Genomic DNA, 16644 nt, shown 5'->3' with positions numbered 1-16644 from the left:
AAACAGGTCAGGTTGCAATTTCTATCCTTGCCTCTGACTCCAGCCTCTGTTTAACCCCTCCTCCCTTCACCCCACCATTGGTGGCCATGCCTACAGCCAGATAGGCCCCACTCTCTGGAATTCCCAGAACCCCATTGCACTATTCAAAGAAGAGCAACAGAGTTATCCCGGTGTCCTGGCCAACATTTGTCTCAGCCAACATCACTAAAGCAAATTATCTGGTCATTTATCTCATTTTTTAAAATTTATTTGTTCATGGGATGTGGGCGTCGCTGGCGAGGCCGGCATTTATTGCCCATCCCTAATTGCCTTTGAGAAGGTGGTGGTGAGCCTCCTTCTTGAACCACTGCAGTCCGTGTGTTGAAGGTTCTCCCACAGTGCTGTTAGAAAGGGAGTTCCAGGATTTTGACCCAGCGACGATGAAGGAACGGCGATATATTTCCAAGTCGGGATGGTGTGTGACTTGGAGGGGAACGTGCAGGTGGTGTTGTTCCCATGTACCTGCTGCTCTTGTCCTTCTTGGTGGTAGAGGTCGCGGGCTTGGGAGGTGATGTCGAAGAAGCCTTGGCGAGTTGCTGCAATGGATGGTACACACTGCAGCCACTGTGCGCCGGTGGTGAAAGGAGTGAATGTTTCGGGTGGTGGATGGGGTGCCAATCAAGCGGGCTGCTTTGTCCTGGATGGTGTCGAGCTTCTTGAGTGTTGTTGGAGCTGCACTCATCCAGGCAAGTGGAAAGTATTCCATCACACTCCTGACTTGTGCCTTGTAGATGGTGGAAAGGCTTTGGGGAGTCAGGAGGTGAGTCACTCGGCGCAGAATACCCAGCCTCTGACCTGCCACAGTATTTATATGGCTGGTCCAGTTCAGTTTCTAGTCAATGGTGACCCCAGGATGTTGATGGTGGGGGATTTGGCGATGGTAATGCCGTTGAATGTCAAGGGGAGGTGGTTAGATTCTCTCTTGTTGGAGATGGTCATTGCCTAGCACTTGCCTGGCACGAATGTTACTTGCCACTTATCAGTCCAAGCCTGGATGTTGTCCAGGTCTTGCTGCATGCGGGCTCGGACTGCTTCATTATTTGAGGGGTTGCAAATGGAACTGAACAACGTGCAATCATCAGCGAACATCCCCATTTCTGACCTTATGATGGAGGGAAGGTCATTGATGAAGCAGCTGAAGATGGTTGGGCCTAGGACACTGCCCTGAGGAATTCCTGCAGCAATGCCCTGGGGCTGAGATGATTGACCTCCAACAACCACTACCATCTTCCTTTGTGCTAGGTATGACTCCAGCCACTGGAGAGTTTTCCCCGATTCCCATTGACTTCAATTTTACTAGGGCTCCTTGGTGCCACACTCGGTCAAATGCTGCCTTGATGTCAAGGGCAGTCACTCTCACCTCACCTCTGGAATTCAGCTCTTTTGTCCATGTTTAGTGGGGTCTTGCTGTGCGCAAATTGCCTGTCGCGTTTCCTACATTACAGCTGTGACTACACTTCAAAAAAGTACTTCATTGGCTGTAAAGGGATTTGGGATCGTGAAAGGTGCTATATATCTGCAAGTTCTTTCTTTCATTTTTGATGGGCAGTTGTCCAAACATCAAGATACTTTTTATGGAAAAGCCACATCACTGCCAACTCCAAAATGCATGGGCAATGATAACAACAAAACAGTGAACTACCCACACTTCACTGAGCAACACAGCGTTGCAGAAAAGAATCAATGACTGAAGTAAGAAGTGAGAACAAAATAAGGATCATTTTTGTCTTTAGCGCTGCTGGGACAGAGTTTCTTGAACTGAAAGCACATATCAGGGAAAATCGCGCAGGGCCAGCATTCCCAAACGCTCTTCAGGCCTGTGAAGCTCTGCACAGAGTCTCCCAGGTGAGAATTTACCCCGCAGAGTACAAAGTTCAAAGAGCAAGGGCACTGTTACTAGAGAGAAACCAAACTTGTCCGAAAGAAGAGGGTGAAAATGTTCATGGTTGCACCTGAAGTCAAAGGATCTGACATAGAAACATAGGAATAGGAGTAGGTCATTCAGCCCCTCGAGCCTGTTCTGCCATTCAATTACATCATGACTGAAATGTTCATCCCTGTATTCCTTTGAGTTAATGACTATAAGTGGTTAACTTTTACAATACTTGAAATATAATTTTATCTTAGTAAACAGTTCTTTTATTGAATTTAATTGAAGAACGTTTCAATTGTGAATTCATCCTTTATAGATCCAGAAATTTAGAATTCTAACTTTCCCTTCGGATGACTACAGCGGTTCAAGGAGAAGGTCCACCATCACCTTCTCAGGGCAACTAGGGATAGGCAACAAATGCTGGACTTGTCAGCAATGCCCACAGTACAAGAATGAATTTTTAAAAAGTGGTTGGAATCAGAGAAATGCAGAGATCTTGGAGGGTTGTAGGGCTTGAGAAGATTACAGAGATAGGGAGGGGGCGAGGCCATGGAGGGATTTAAACACAAGGATGAGAATTTTAAATTTGAGGCGTTGGAGGACCAGAAGCCAATGTAATTTGGTGAGGACAGGGATGATGGGCTAGCAGGACATGGCATGGATTAGAATACGGATTTACAACGACGCTAACATCCCACCACAATTTCTGCGCATTACATATACAGCATGACTTGACGCTGAGCACCAGAATTTTGCACAAAATGTCCCAGAGGCAGTAAAAACACTGATTGCTGATCGGATCTGAGCAACAATCAATCCTTCTTCACAACCAATCCCTCCCCTCATCCTGGCGCTTTCCACAACCAGTCACTTGCTGCTATGACTGCTCAACACCTGCTCTATCCCAGTCACTCCATGCTGCACCTGAGCAGTTAAGTTCGATGAAGAAGTTATTCAGCAATTCAGAAATCATTTTGTTTCTTTTTTCAAAAGTCAGATTCCATGCAGCTTGTACTGAAATCGAGCCTGAAAGCCAAGACATTTCCTGTAATCAGTTAACATCAATCATACCAGCTAACAAATAACGGGGCTCAACTTGCCAAGCTAGGTTGTCCCTAACACCACCATGTAACATTAGATGAAAACACTGTGTGATGATCTCAATGAGAGTTGCTAATGGTGTTTGAGTTGGTCAGCTTCTATGCTTATGGTTGTTGTCAAGGCAATGGATGCAATTTGAAAATAATGCAACAGATCCAGATTTACCATACAGAAAACAAACTTCTAAAAACACACATGTAAGATTACACAAGCTGGCTGTCGCTTAAGAGCCCCGCTCATTCTATTGTTGCCATGACAAGCAGTACCGATAAATTATAGCCAATCTGTTACCTTGAATGCTTCTCTTGAAAAAGGCTTTGCAGCCTTCACACGACCAGACTCCATAGTGATAGCCTGAGGCGTAATCACTGCACACCGCACAGTACCGTGTCTCCTTGCTTGATTCTAACGTGCCTGCTGATGGGCTGCTTTGCTCACTGGTGCTGGATAGATGGTCATTAACTCGTTGGCGTCGATTGTCATTGTTAATTCTGCAGAATCACAACAGAGTGGAAGGACAGGTTGAGAAACAGCACATGAGGGGATACAGCGAGGACTAGGGGAACTGTGTTCCCATCTCGTGCATAACATGCATTCTCAGTGGTGCTAGCTGGCATATGAATAAATCACTTTGTGCATACTGATTGCTTCTTTTAGCAAGTTTTATCCCTCTTCAGTTCAATTTTTGGCTGATTTTGGACAGACTCAACAATATAACAGTGGTCCCAAAGCACTCAGCATTGTGAGATGCTTATGGAACAGTCCAAAATCAGTGAACAGACAGGTAAAAATTAATACACAGAAATACATGTAAGTTGTCATAGAATTGTACAGCGCAGAAGGAGGCTATTTGGCCCATCATGCCTGTGCCGGCTCTTTGAAAGAGCTATCCAATTCGTCCCACATCCCCGCTCTTTCCCCATAGCCCTGCAAATTTTTCCTTTTCAAGTATATATCCAATTCCCTTTTGAAAGTTACTATTGAATCTTCTTCCACAACCCTTCAGGAAATGCATTCCATATCATAACAACTCGCCACATTAAAAAAAATCTCCTCATCTCTCCCTAGTTCTTTTGCCAATTATCTTAAATCTGTGAACTCTGGTTACCAACATCCCTGCCAGTGGAAACAGTTTCTCCCTGCCTACTCAATCAAAACACTTCATAAGTTACAACACAGAAACTAGCCAGTCAGCCCAACCAATCCAAGTCAGTGTTTACCCTCCACGCGAGCACATGGTCCTAATCACATTTATCCACCCTACTCCCATATCCCTTCATCCCCTTTTCTTTCATCTACCTATCCAATCTAAACTTGAATGTTCACCACTAAGCCTGGGAAGCGAATTCCACAGCCTCACAACTCTCTATGTGTAGAACATAAGAACATAAGAAATAGGAGCAGGAGTAGGCCATCCGGCCCCTCAAGCCTGCTCCGCCATTCAACAAGATCATGGTTGATCTTCTACCTCAACACCGTTTACCTGCACCATCCCCAAGTTTCTCCTGCCCTCTGTCTTAAATCTCTGACATTTAATCTTGTATCTCTGGCCTCTTGTTCTTGACCTGTCAACTACCACAAACAGTCTGCTTCTATCTACCCTGTCCCATCCTTTCATAATTTAAAATCATCTGTTATATTGCACTATAATCTGAGTTGTTCCAATGAAGAAAGACTCAGTTTTTCAAGTCTTCGTATTTGTATTTTCTCATACCAGGCAGTATCCTCGTGAATCTGCGTTGTATTCTTTTTAGAGCCTCACCTCTCTACCAGCAAATTCAATCCTATAGATGCTAAAGTAAAGAGAAAGCAGGTTGGGTGCCAGTGGTGGATCAAAATTCTAACTCACTTGCTCCTGACCTGAGGTCTAAGAGGTTTAAGCCACCAGGCATAAATCACCTGTACACATCCCAAACAGGAATGGACTGTGTGAATGAAGAGGATTGGTTATTAGTGATAAACTTGCAGAATTTAAAGGAGTCAGAGAAAGGAGAAAGATATTAGAACATCAATCACTTTCACCCACATTTGCTCCATATCCCTTGATACCCTTACCTAACAAAAATCTATCTACCCCAGTCATGAAAGTTTCAATTGACCAAGTATTCACAGCCTTTTGGGGAGAAAGAGAAAAAGTGCTTCCTGATTTTACCTCTGAATGGCCTGGCTCTAATTTTAAGATTGCGTTCCCTTGTTCTAGCTTCCCCCACCAGAGGAAATAATTTCTCTGTATCTACCCAATAGAATGCTTTTATCATTTTAAACACCTCGATCAGATCACCCCCCCGCCCAACCTTCTGAAATCAAGGAAATACAACCCAAGTTTATGCATAAACAACATCATTTAAACCTTTGAGTTCCCCTGTCATCATCAGAAACGTGTTAAATCAGCCAACATGTGCCGTGGTCTATGGAGCACAGTAAGACTCTCGGTTGTGCAAACAACATAGCCCTTCATTTATGATCTTGAATGGGCTACCCTCCCGTCAGGGACCCGTTTCCATGGAGATAATAATGCCTGTTACTAGTGGGTTTTTTTATATTCATTCATGGGATGTGGTTGTCATTGGTAAGGCCAGCATTTATTGCCCATCCCTAATTGTCCTTGAGGTGGTGGTGGTGAGCCGCCTTCCTGAACTGCTGTGGTCCATGTGATGAAGGTATTCCCACAGTGCTGTTAGGAAGAGAGCTCCAGGGTTTTGACCCAGCGATGATGAAGGAAGGGCGATATATTTCCAGATCAGAATGGTGAGTGACTTGGAGGGGAACATGCAGGTGGCGGTGTTCCCATGTGCATGCTGCCCTTGTCCTTCTAGGTGGTAGAGTCACGGGTTTGGGAGGTGCTGTCGAAGAAGCCTTGGTGAGTTGCTGCAGTGCAACCTGTAGATGGTACACACTGCAGCCACGGTGCGTTGGTGGTGGAGGGAGTGAATGTTTAAGGTGGTGGATGGGGTGCCAATCAAGCGGGCTGCTTTGTCCTGGATGATGTTGAGTTTCTTGAGTGTTGTTGGAGCTGCACTCATTCAGGCAAGTGAATTGTGCCTTGTAGATGATAGAAAGACTTTGTGGAGTCAGGAGGTGAGTCACTCGCCGCAGAATACCCAGCATCTGACCTGCTCTTGTAGCCACAGTATTTATGTGGCTGGTCCAGTTAAGCTTCTGGTCAACGGTGACCCCCAGGATGTTGATGGTGGGGGATTCGGCAATGTTAATGCCGTTGAATGTCAAGGGGAGGTAGTTAGACGCTTTCGTTGGACTTTGTCTGGCACTTGTGTGGCGCAAATGTTACTTGCCACTTATCAGCCCAAGCCTGGATGTTGTCCAGGTCTTGCTGCATGCGGGCATGGACTGCTTCATTATACAACGGGTTGCGAATGAAACCGAACACTGTGCAATCATCAGCGAACATTCCCACTTCTAACCTTATGATGGAGGGAAGGTCTTTGATGAAGCAGCTGAAGATGGTTGGGCCTAGGACACTGCCCTGAGGAACTGCTGCAGCGATGTCCTGGGGCTCAAATGATTGGCCTCCAACAACCACTACCATCTTCCTTTGTGCTAGGTATGACTCCAGCACTGGAGAGTTTTCCCCCTGATACCCATTGACTTCAATTTTACTAGAGCTCCTTAATGCCACACTCGGTCAAATGCTGCCTTGATGTCAAGGTCAGTTACTCTCATCTCACCTCTGGAATTCAGCTCTTTTGTCCATATTTGGACCAAGGCTGTAATGAGGTCTGGAGCCAAGTGGTCCTGGCGGAACCCAAACTGAGCATCAGTGAGCAGGTTATTGGTGAGTAAGTGCCGCTTGATAGCACTGTCGACAACACCTTCCATCACTTTGCTGATGATTGAGAGTAGCCTGATAGGTAATTGGCCAGATTGGATTTGTCCTACTTTTTGTGGACAGGACATACCTGGGCAATTTTCTACTTTGTCGGATGAATGCCAATGTTGTAGCTGTACTGGAACAGCTTGACTAGAGGCACGGCTAGTTCTGGAACACAAGTCTTCAACACTATAGCCGGGATGTTGTCAGAGCCCATAGCCTTTGCTGCATCCAGTGCACTCAGTCACTTCTTGATATCACGTGAAGTGAATCGAATTGGCTGAAGACTGACTTCTGTGATGGTGGGGATATCGGGAGGAGGCCAGCCAGTAGTGAACAGCCAGTAGTCATGGTCCATATTGGTACCAACGACATAGGTAAAAAAAAGGGATGAGGTCCTGCAAGGTGAATTTAAGGAGATAAATTAAATTAAAAAGCAGGACTTCAAAGGTAATGACCTCAGGATTACTACCAGTGCCACGTGCTAGTGAGTATAGGAACAGGAGAATAGACAGGATGAATGCGTGGCTGCAGGGATGGTGTAGGAGGGAGGGATTTAGATTCCTGGGACATTGGGACCGGTTCTGAGGAAGGTGGGACCTGTACAAGCGTGACGGGTTACACCCGAGCAGGACCGGGACCAATGTCCTCACAGGGGTGTTTGCTAGTGCTGTTGGGGAAGGTTTAAACTAGAGTGGCAGGGGGATGGGAACCTGAGTGGGGAGTCAGAAGAGAATAAAGTTGAGAGCAGCAAGAGAGGGGAAGACCCAGGGGAAATCTACAATACAAATAGTACAAACAGTTGTTCAAGAACAAGTGAAAGGGAAAAGCATAGAGCAGCGGAAAGAAAGTGTACTTTAGGCACGACAGATAAAATAAAAACTAGAAGGCGTAAGGCGATTAACCCAGCATCAAAGCTGTGGCAGGGGGTTGGGAACCTGAGCAGGGAGACAGAGGAAAGCGTGTCAGGAAGGGACAGAAGGTATGGAGTAAAAGGTAAAGTGTTAAAAAAGGAAAAAGCAGGAACTAAGTGTCACAAAACATATTTGAAAGTTCTTTATCTGAATGCACGCAGCATTCGTAACAAAATGGACGAGTTAACGGCACAAATAACTACGTATGGGTATGATCTTGTGGCCATTACAGAAACATGGCTGCAGGGTGACAACAACTGGGAATTAAATATGCCAGGGTATTTAACAATCAGGAAGGACAGGCAGGAAGGAAGGGGAGGTGGGGTGGCTATGTTAATAAAGGAAGGAATCACTGTAATACAGAGAAATGATATTGGGACAAAGATAATGAAACAGTTTGGGTAGAGATAAGGAATAATAAGGGGGAAAAAACACTCGTGGGCGTAGTATTTAGGCCTCCTAATAGTTGCAACTCTGCTGGAAGAAGTATTAATCAGGAAATAGTCGGGGCATGTTATAAGGGAACAGCTATAATTATGGGGGATTTTAACTATCGTATTAACTGGACAAATCAAATTGGGCAGGGCAGCCTTGAGGAAGAGTTTATTGAGTGTATTAGGGATGGATTTCTTGAGCAGTATGTAACTGATCCTACAAGGGGGCAAGCAACCTTGGACCTGGTCCTGTGTAATGAGCCAGGATTAATTAATAATGTCCTAGTTAAGGACCCCCTTGGAATGAGTGACCATAACATGGTTACATTCCATATCCAATTAGAGGGTGAGAAGGTTGGTTCTCAAACAAGCGTACTGAGCTTGAATAAAGGAGACTATGATGGTATGAGAGCGGAATTGATTAAAGTGGACTGGGAAAATAGATTAAAGGGTAAGACGGTACATGAGCAGTGGTGTTCATTTAAGGAGTTATTTTACAACTTTCAAAAAATATATATTCCACTGAGGAAAAAAGGGTGTAAAAGAAATGACAGCCATCCGTGGCTAAGTAAAGAAATTAAGGATAGTCTCCGACTAAAAACAAGGACATATAAGGTAGCCAAACTTAGTGGGAGGATAGAAGATTGGGAAGTCTTCAAAAGACAGCAAAAAGTAACTAAAGGATTGATTAAGAAAGGGAAGATAGATTATGAAAATAAATTAGCAAAAAATATAAAAACAGATAGCAAGAGTTTCTACAGTTATATAAAAAGAAGAAGGGTGGCTAAGGCAAACGTAGGCCCCTTAGAGGATGAGACCGGGAAATTAATGGTGGGAAACATGGAGATGGCAAAAATGCTGAACAAATATTTTGTTTCAGTCTTTACGGTAGAGGACACTAAGAATATCCCAACACTAGACAAACAGGGGGCTCTAGTGGGGGAGGAGCTAAATACGATTAAAATCACTCAGGAATTGGTACTCAGTAAATTAATAGGACTCAAGGCGGATAAATCCCCTGGACCTGATGGCTTACATCCTAGGGTCTTGAGGGAAGTGGCAGTAGGGATTGTGGATGCTTTGATACTAATTTTCCAAAATTCTCTGGACTCGGCAAAGGTCCCGGAAGATTGGAAAATTGCTAATGTAACACCCTTATTTAAAAAGGGTAGTAGGCAGAAGGCTGGAAATTATAGACTAGTTAGTCTAACATCTGTGGTGGGTAAAATTTTGGAGTCTATTATTAAGGAGACAGTAGCAGAACATTTGGATAAACATAATTTAATAGGACAAAGTCAGCATGGCTTTACGAAGAGGAAGTCATGTCTGACAAATTTGCTTGAGTTCTTTGAGGACATAACGTACAGGGTGGATAAAGGGGAACCAGTGGACGTAGTGTATTTAGACTTCCAGAAGGCTTTCGACAAGGTGCCACATAAAAGATTATTGCTCAAGATAAAGAATCACTGGATTGGGGGTAATATTCTGGCATGGGTGGAGGATTGGTTATCTAACAGGAAGCAGAGAGTTGGGATAAATGGTTCATTCTCGGACTGGCAACCAGTAGCCAGTGGTGTTCCGCAGGGGTCGGTGCTGGGTCCCCAACTCTTTACAATCTATATTAACGATTTGGAGGAGGGGACCGAGTGTAACATATCAAAGTTTGCAGATGATACAAAGATGGGAGGGAAAGTAGAGAGTGAGGAGGACATAAAAAACCTACAAGGGGATATAGACAGGCTGGGTGAGTGGGCGGAGATTTGGCAGATGCAATACAATATTGGAAAATGTGAGGTTATGCACTTTGGCAGGAAAAATCAGAGAGCAAGTTATTATCTTAATGGCAAGAAACTGGAAAGTACTGCAGTACAAAGGGATCTGGGGGTCCCAGTGCAAGAAAATCAAAAAGTTAGTATGCAGGTGCAGCAGGTGATCAAGAAGGCCAATGGAATGTTGGCTTTTATTGCTGGGGGGATAGAATATAAAAACAGGGCGGTATTGCTGCAGTTATATAAGGTATTGGTGAGACCGCACCTGGAATACTGCATACAGTTTTGGTGTCCATACTTAAGAAAAGACATACTTGCTCTCGAGGCAGTACAAAGAAGGTTCACTCGGTTAATCCCGGGGATGAGGGGGTGGACATATGAGGAGAGGTTGAGGAGATTGGGACTCTACTCATTGGAGTTCAGAAGAATGAGAGGCAATCTTATTGAAACATATAAGATTGTGAAGGGGCTTGATTGGGTGGATGCGGTAAGGATGTTCCCAAGGATGGGTGAAACTAGAACTAGGGGGCATAATCTTAGAATAAGGGGCTGCTCTTTCAAAACTGAGATGAGGAGGAACTTCTTCACTCAGAGGGTAGTAGGTCTGTGGAATTTGCTGCCCCAGGAAGCTGTGGAAGCTACATCATTAAATAAATTTAAAACAGAAATAGACAGTTTCCTAGAAGTAAAGGGAATTAGGGGTTACGGGGAGCGGGCAGGAAATTGGACATGAATTTAGATTTGAGGTTAGGATCAGATCAGCCATGATCTTATTGAATGGCGGAGCAGGCTCAAGGGGCTGATTGGCCTACTCCTGCTCCTATTTCTTATGTTCTTATGTTCTTATGTAGGCCGAGATGGTTCATCCACTTGGCACTTCTGGCAGAAGATGGTTGCAAATGCTTCAGCCTTGTCTTTTGCACTTACGTGCTGGGCTCCACCATCATTGAGGATGGGGATGTTCATGTAGCCTCCTACTCCTGTTAGTTGTTTAATTATCCACCACCATTCACGACTGGATGTGGCAAGACTACAGAGCTTTTATCTGATCCGTTGGTTGTGGGATCGCTTAGTTTTGTCTATAGCATGTTGCTTCCGCTGTTTAGCATGCATGTAGTCCTGTGTTGTAGCTTCAATAGGTTGGCACCTCATTTTTAGGTACGCCTGGTGCTGCTCCTCGCATGCTCTTCTACACTCCTCATTGAACCAGGGTTGATCCCCTGGTTTGTTGGTAATGGTAGAGTGAGGAATATGCCGGGCCATGAGGTTACAAATTGTGCTGGAATACAATTCTGCTGCTGCTGTTGGCCCACAGCACCTCATGGATGCCCAGTTTTGAGCTGCTAGATCTGGTCTGAATCTATCCCATTTAACACATGATGGATGGTGTCCTCAGTATGAAAATGGGACTTCATCTCCACGAGGACTGTGCGGTGGTCACACCTACCAATACTGTCATGGACAGATGCATCTGCGACAGGTAGATTGGTGAGGACGAGGTCAAGTAGGTTTTTCTCTTGTGTTAATTCGCTCACCACCAGCCGCAGGCCCAGTCTGGCAGCTGTGTCCTTCAGGACTCGGCCAGCAGAGGTGCTACCAAGCCACTCTTGGTGAAGGATATTGAAGCCCCCACCCAGAGTACATTCTGTGCCCTTGCTACCCTCAGTGCTTCCTCCAAGTGGTCTCAACATGGAGGAGGACTGATTCATCAGCTGAGGGAGGGCGCTAGGTGGTAATCAGCAGGAGGTTTCCTTGCCCATTTAATTTGGGTCATCACTGGCTGGGTGAACCCCATGCACTGAGAACCAACAGCGCTAGCACAGGTCTCAGGCAATATGAAAACAGAATTCAGGTGGGTAAACCTCACACAACGAGTGACTGCACACACAGGTGGAGAAGAGCTAGGTTCCCCCATGAATATCTCAACAGTTTGCCCCCTTTCACATTTACAATCAGCAACTATTGTTGAGAGCCATAAGATGGTGACTGATGTATGCCGAACTACTCCTCACAACATACTGGTATAAGTGAAGGTGATAAATACTTGACAAAGAAATACAGTATCCATTCACTGAAATGTTGTATTTGAGAAGTCAGGACTTTGTTATATTAGAGCTCGGGGTTAAGGGGAGAGCAGATGGAGGTCTTCAAGATAATGAGGGGTTATGATGAGGTAAATAATTGCTTAGTAATATTAAAGGAAATGGGAAGTGAGCAGAGGAGTGGAATTGGATTGGATGGAATATTAAAGGGTATGGGGAGTGAGCTGGAGAGTGGGATTAGACTGGATGGGATATAAAGGGTACGAGGAATGAGCAGGAGAGTGGGATTGGATTGAATGGGATATTAAAGGGTATGAAGAGTGAGCAAGAGAGTGGGATTAGACTGGATGGGATATTAAAGGGTATGGAGAGTGAGCTCGAGAGTGGGATTAGACTGGATGGGATATTAAAGAGTATGGAGAGTGAGCATGAGAGCGGAATTAGACTGAGTGCGATATTAAAGGGTATGGGCAGTGAGCAGGAGGGTGGGATTAGACTAAGTGGGATATTAAAGGGCATAGGGAGTGAGCAGGAGGGTGGGATTAGACTGGGTATGATATTAAAGGGTGCGGGGAGTGTGCAGGAAAGTGGAATTAGACTGGGTGGGATATTAAAGGATATGGGGAGTGAGCAGGAGAGTAGGATTAGGCTGAGTGGCTCATGTGGATAAAAACACCAGTGCAGAGTTGATGGGCCAAATGGCCGGTTTGTGTGCTGGAACATTTTACGATTCTAAACTCACAAGCGGAATTTTTCCCTTCAGTCTTCCCTTCAGTCACCTTGTTATAAAGTACACTGTGTTTTCTGATTCAATGATCTCAAAACTAATTCTGGGCCCCATTCTCAAAAAATTTGCAGACTCAAATTCTATCCATGCGAATCTTGCCACCTTACTGAAAAAAATTTCGGCACTGGCTGGTTCATTTATTTTTACTGAGGTTTCTTGGGAAAGTGTTTATTTTTCTTCTTGGCCTTGTGCCAACTTGCTCTCCTCACCTGAAGGTGTGGACTTCTTGCCGGTCTGAGCAAGTGTGTTTCCTGGTACAGGCTCCCGCTCCCAGTGGGAGAGGCACTGCACCTGATGGTGGCCATTGGAAAATTTACCCTATAGTTGTGTAGATGTCAGGTGCCACCCGGTACCTCACCCAGGAGCCCATTCTTCATGTGTGGGCCTAGACAGTGAGTGTTAGCAAGCTATTGACCCACCCAGGGCATCACCACCGAGTCTGATCTTGTTCCCACCCCATCACCACACACAATCCTTCCCAACAGTAGTTGTTGGATAGTGATCATGAGATCTGGCCGATTTTACCCCCCTCCCCTTCCCCAGCCCAGGGGAACTAAGGCTGATCGTATCCCTCGTACTTCTATCCTGGCCTGAGATCAGCACAGACTGGGGATCGAACCTGGGACCTCCTGCACGGCTTCAATAAGCAGCTGAGTCAACGGGGATGGTCGGGGCCTGAGCAGGCTCACGGTGCTGGCCACCCACAACCACAGCCGAGGGTGGGCTGCATGTAGACCTGTCCCTGTGGTTCCTGACACAGCGACCTGCAGGTCTGGGCCCCTGGGGAAGCACAGAGCGCAGGCCAAGTGCTTCTTCACAAGAACGGAAAGAAAATGCGAGGTGGAGATCAGCTGGTACTCGCCCAGCATATTCTAGAGGGGCTGGTTAAGAGGCAGCAGTGGAGGAGGGAGCTCCCTGGTAACAGGCTTCACAATCAATGGGACAGTGCTCATAGTGAGGAGAGAGGTAAAAGGAGGAGAATAAATAAAATTAAACGATAATATTACAGCGCAGCAAACCGCAGCATTTCCAGTGATCTTACAGGACCTTTTGGGCCGTACAAAATGCGCTTCGAATGTTTATGGGCAAGCTATTACTCAACCTTATCCATTGCCTTTCTATTTTCTACCACATGCTCCTTGGTCAAGGTATCTTTTGTGCTTCCCTACAAATTTGTTTTCTCCCTCCCCAGGTCCACCAGGGAATTTCGATCCCACCCTCTGAAGTGCAGACATGGACTACGGAGAGAATGAAATGGAATGCAACTGGCACCGCTCTCATCACCAGCAGGTGAGCTCACTGCGCCAAACCCTTTCCGAAACAGCCCAATCGGAATAAATCATAGAATCGTACAGCACAGAAGGAGGCCATTCAGCCCATCGTGCCTGTGCCGGCTCTTTGAAAGAGCTATCCAATTATTCCCACTCCCCCCTGCTTTTTCCCCATAGCCCTACAATTTTGTACCCTTCAAGTAAATATCCAATTCCCTTTTGAATCTGCATCCACCACCCTTTCAGGCAGTGCATTCCACATCATAATAACTCGCTGCGTAAAAATAACTTTTCCTCATTTCCCCTTGCCAGTTATCTTAAATCTGTGTCCTCTGGTTCCCGACTCTCCTGCCAGTGGAAATAGTTTCTCCCTATCTACTCTATCAAAACCCTTCATGCCCCAGAGTTTTTTTTAAACGAAAAAATACACGTTCGGCATTGTGTTGTTCATAGGACTGGTATCCAAACTATTGATTGCGCAATCAATATGAAATACAACAATGGCAACAGCTGTCCGAGTGAGTGTAAAAGGAAGCTTGCCTCAACATGTTGAGGGAAATAGCAATAACAGAAAAACCTGTATCTAAAACACTTGGGCAACAAATCACCTCCTGCTGAGGTTTACGTAGAGGCCAGTGGGTTTGAACCCTTCCCTACTCATACCAGACCAGTGTACATTTCTGAAATGCATCTCCTTGACCAGTATGCAGGGCATAGAAACTCTGTAATGCTCTAAACTCCTGGGCACTGTTAGAAAAGTTATATTTGGGTCAGGTCAAATTATCAGCATTCACTGATATCATCGCCTAAAGCTGCAGAGTGGATTTGCACCGATTTTACACCAACGTACTTCGTTTGCCAAAGAATAAAAGGGTTTTCTTCCATGGGCTCATCTCTCACTACAACGCCCCTACACCATGAGTGTGCCCGCTGTGTAACGCTACATATAGTGCAGTGTGGAATTTTATTCGGTTCTCAGCTGAGCTCGGGTCAATTTATGGCACTTACGGCATCGATTTTCAGGGAGTGCGGGGAGACTGGGCTACACAACCACATTCACTATGTCTCAGTAGCCTTTCAAAGCAAGGGCAGCGCAAGGAATACAAAACAGTGGAAAATATCCAGAGGTTTTTTTTCTCATCTCTTGAGGGCTAAAGATATTGGGTTTATTTTGTTAAGGGACCTGATAAGCCTAAAGCTGACTGAACGTTCTGCTTCCTCCGACAGATTTACTGCACAGTCAGTCTTGTCAACATCACCTAGAAACTCGAATCGAAAGTTAAACTATTCAGAGGTTCTGACTGTGCTATTACGTTTTTGATTGTAGTGCAACTTGTGTACAATCAAGATCAGACCCAAATTCCAGAAACTGTAGCTACGTTACAAACAACGTCAGATATATATACAGTAAAATCCAGGGCACACCCAAAACTGAACCAGCCCGTCAACCAGATTCACTCAGTGCGAGGGGAAACTCCATAGCCCGAACTAAAAACAAGGCAGAGCTAAACGTGGCAAGCAGTGAATGAAGGGAGATACACCTCATAAAACCGCATCAAACATCATAAGCTGCACGCGAAATAAAAACTGTCATGTACGAACATAATATTTCAGGATCACTCCTGAGCACACAGCAGACTTTGAGGTAACAAAGCAAAGTTCAAGGGGATCGGCTGAAAGTTTTGTCGTTCCCCCTCCCTCCCCCTCTCCGCTCCCCCAACCCCCCACCCTGTGCTGCAGCTGTAGGCTGTGAGGATAGCAGAGAAAAGTCGGCACCTTACCTGTAAAAGGTGGAAGGGGGGGCCTCACGCAGCCCAAAACTGCTGCAGCTGCTCTGTTCGTTTTCCACGTAGTATGGGACCTGTTGTCCATGGGCAACAAAGGAAGAGAGCTGGGGTGCCGTCTGTAAAAAGACCAGTGGGCTCGGAGACATGCTGTTGAGGGAGTGAAGACCTCCAATGTTGCTGGAGCCATGTGAGTCAGTGGAGGCTGCATAGCCGAGACTGGCCGGGTTGTACAAGGTAGCTGCAGCAGCAAATTCGTAGCCACCTTCTGGGTAATTCATTGTTCCTGCTCGATTTTTTTCCACATAGATTTCATTTAGAGGTCCATCGCCACTTATAGGTAACTGTAGAGTTTGCCTGCCAAAAGTGTCCAAATCGCTAGCCTGAATCTTCTGCAGCAAAGCAATTGCAGGTGATTTGTGATGGAGTGGAATTGCCATGACCAGCATCCAGAGAGGGAAAGAAAAAAAACAAAGGCCAACGCAGCTCTCAGTGTCACAGCCAGACACTGTCGCCTGTAGGATCGCACTTCATATCAATTGACCAACCTAGAGAGAAAGAAAACCGCACAGTCAGGGGAGGACGAGTACTACAGCGCTCACTACTGATGACAGCGCTTCACAAACATTCCGACTGCATTGCTCCTGTGCGTGAAGAGGAGGAGGATACGAGTGAGAGAGTGCAGGGAGAGGAACAGAATCAAACTTCAGAACAAGTCCTTCTCATCTGAACTAATAAGCATTACAAAGGTGTTGGCAGCTAGCCAGAAAAACGCTGTTTTACATTGGCACTAGTTTTATG

General features: G+C 45.6%; 1 protein-coding gene across 1 annotated transcript in view; it reads right to left on the bottom strand.

Annotated features, from left to right (window-relative positions):
• Positions 1-16370, bottom strand: part of esr1 (estrogen receptor 1) — a 228103-nt gene extending 211733 nt beyond the window's left edge. The window contains exons 1-2 of the mRNA XM_067989369.1: positions 15841-16370; positions 3305-3504 (exon numbers count right to left, since the gene is read on the bottom strand). Of these exons, the coding sequence (XP_067845470.1) occupies positions 3305-3504; positions 15841-16292 (652 nt within the window). The 5' untranslated portion in view covers positions 16293-16370. The remainder of the gene's footprint in view (positions 1-3304; positions 3505-15840) is intronic.
• Positions 16371-16644: the final 274 nt, after the last annotated feature.

The sequence above is a fragment of the Heptranchias perlo genome, chromosome 8, assembly GCF_035084215.1.
Source record: "Heptranchias perlo isolate sHepPer1 chromosome 8, sHepPer1.hap1, whole genome shotgun sequence".
Classification (NCBI taxonomy): Eukaryota; Metazoa; Chordata; class Chondrichthyes; order Hexanchiformes; family Hexanchidae; genus Heptranchias; species Heptranchias perlo.
This window is presented reverse-complemented; position numbering and strand designations above follow the sequence as displayed.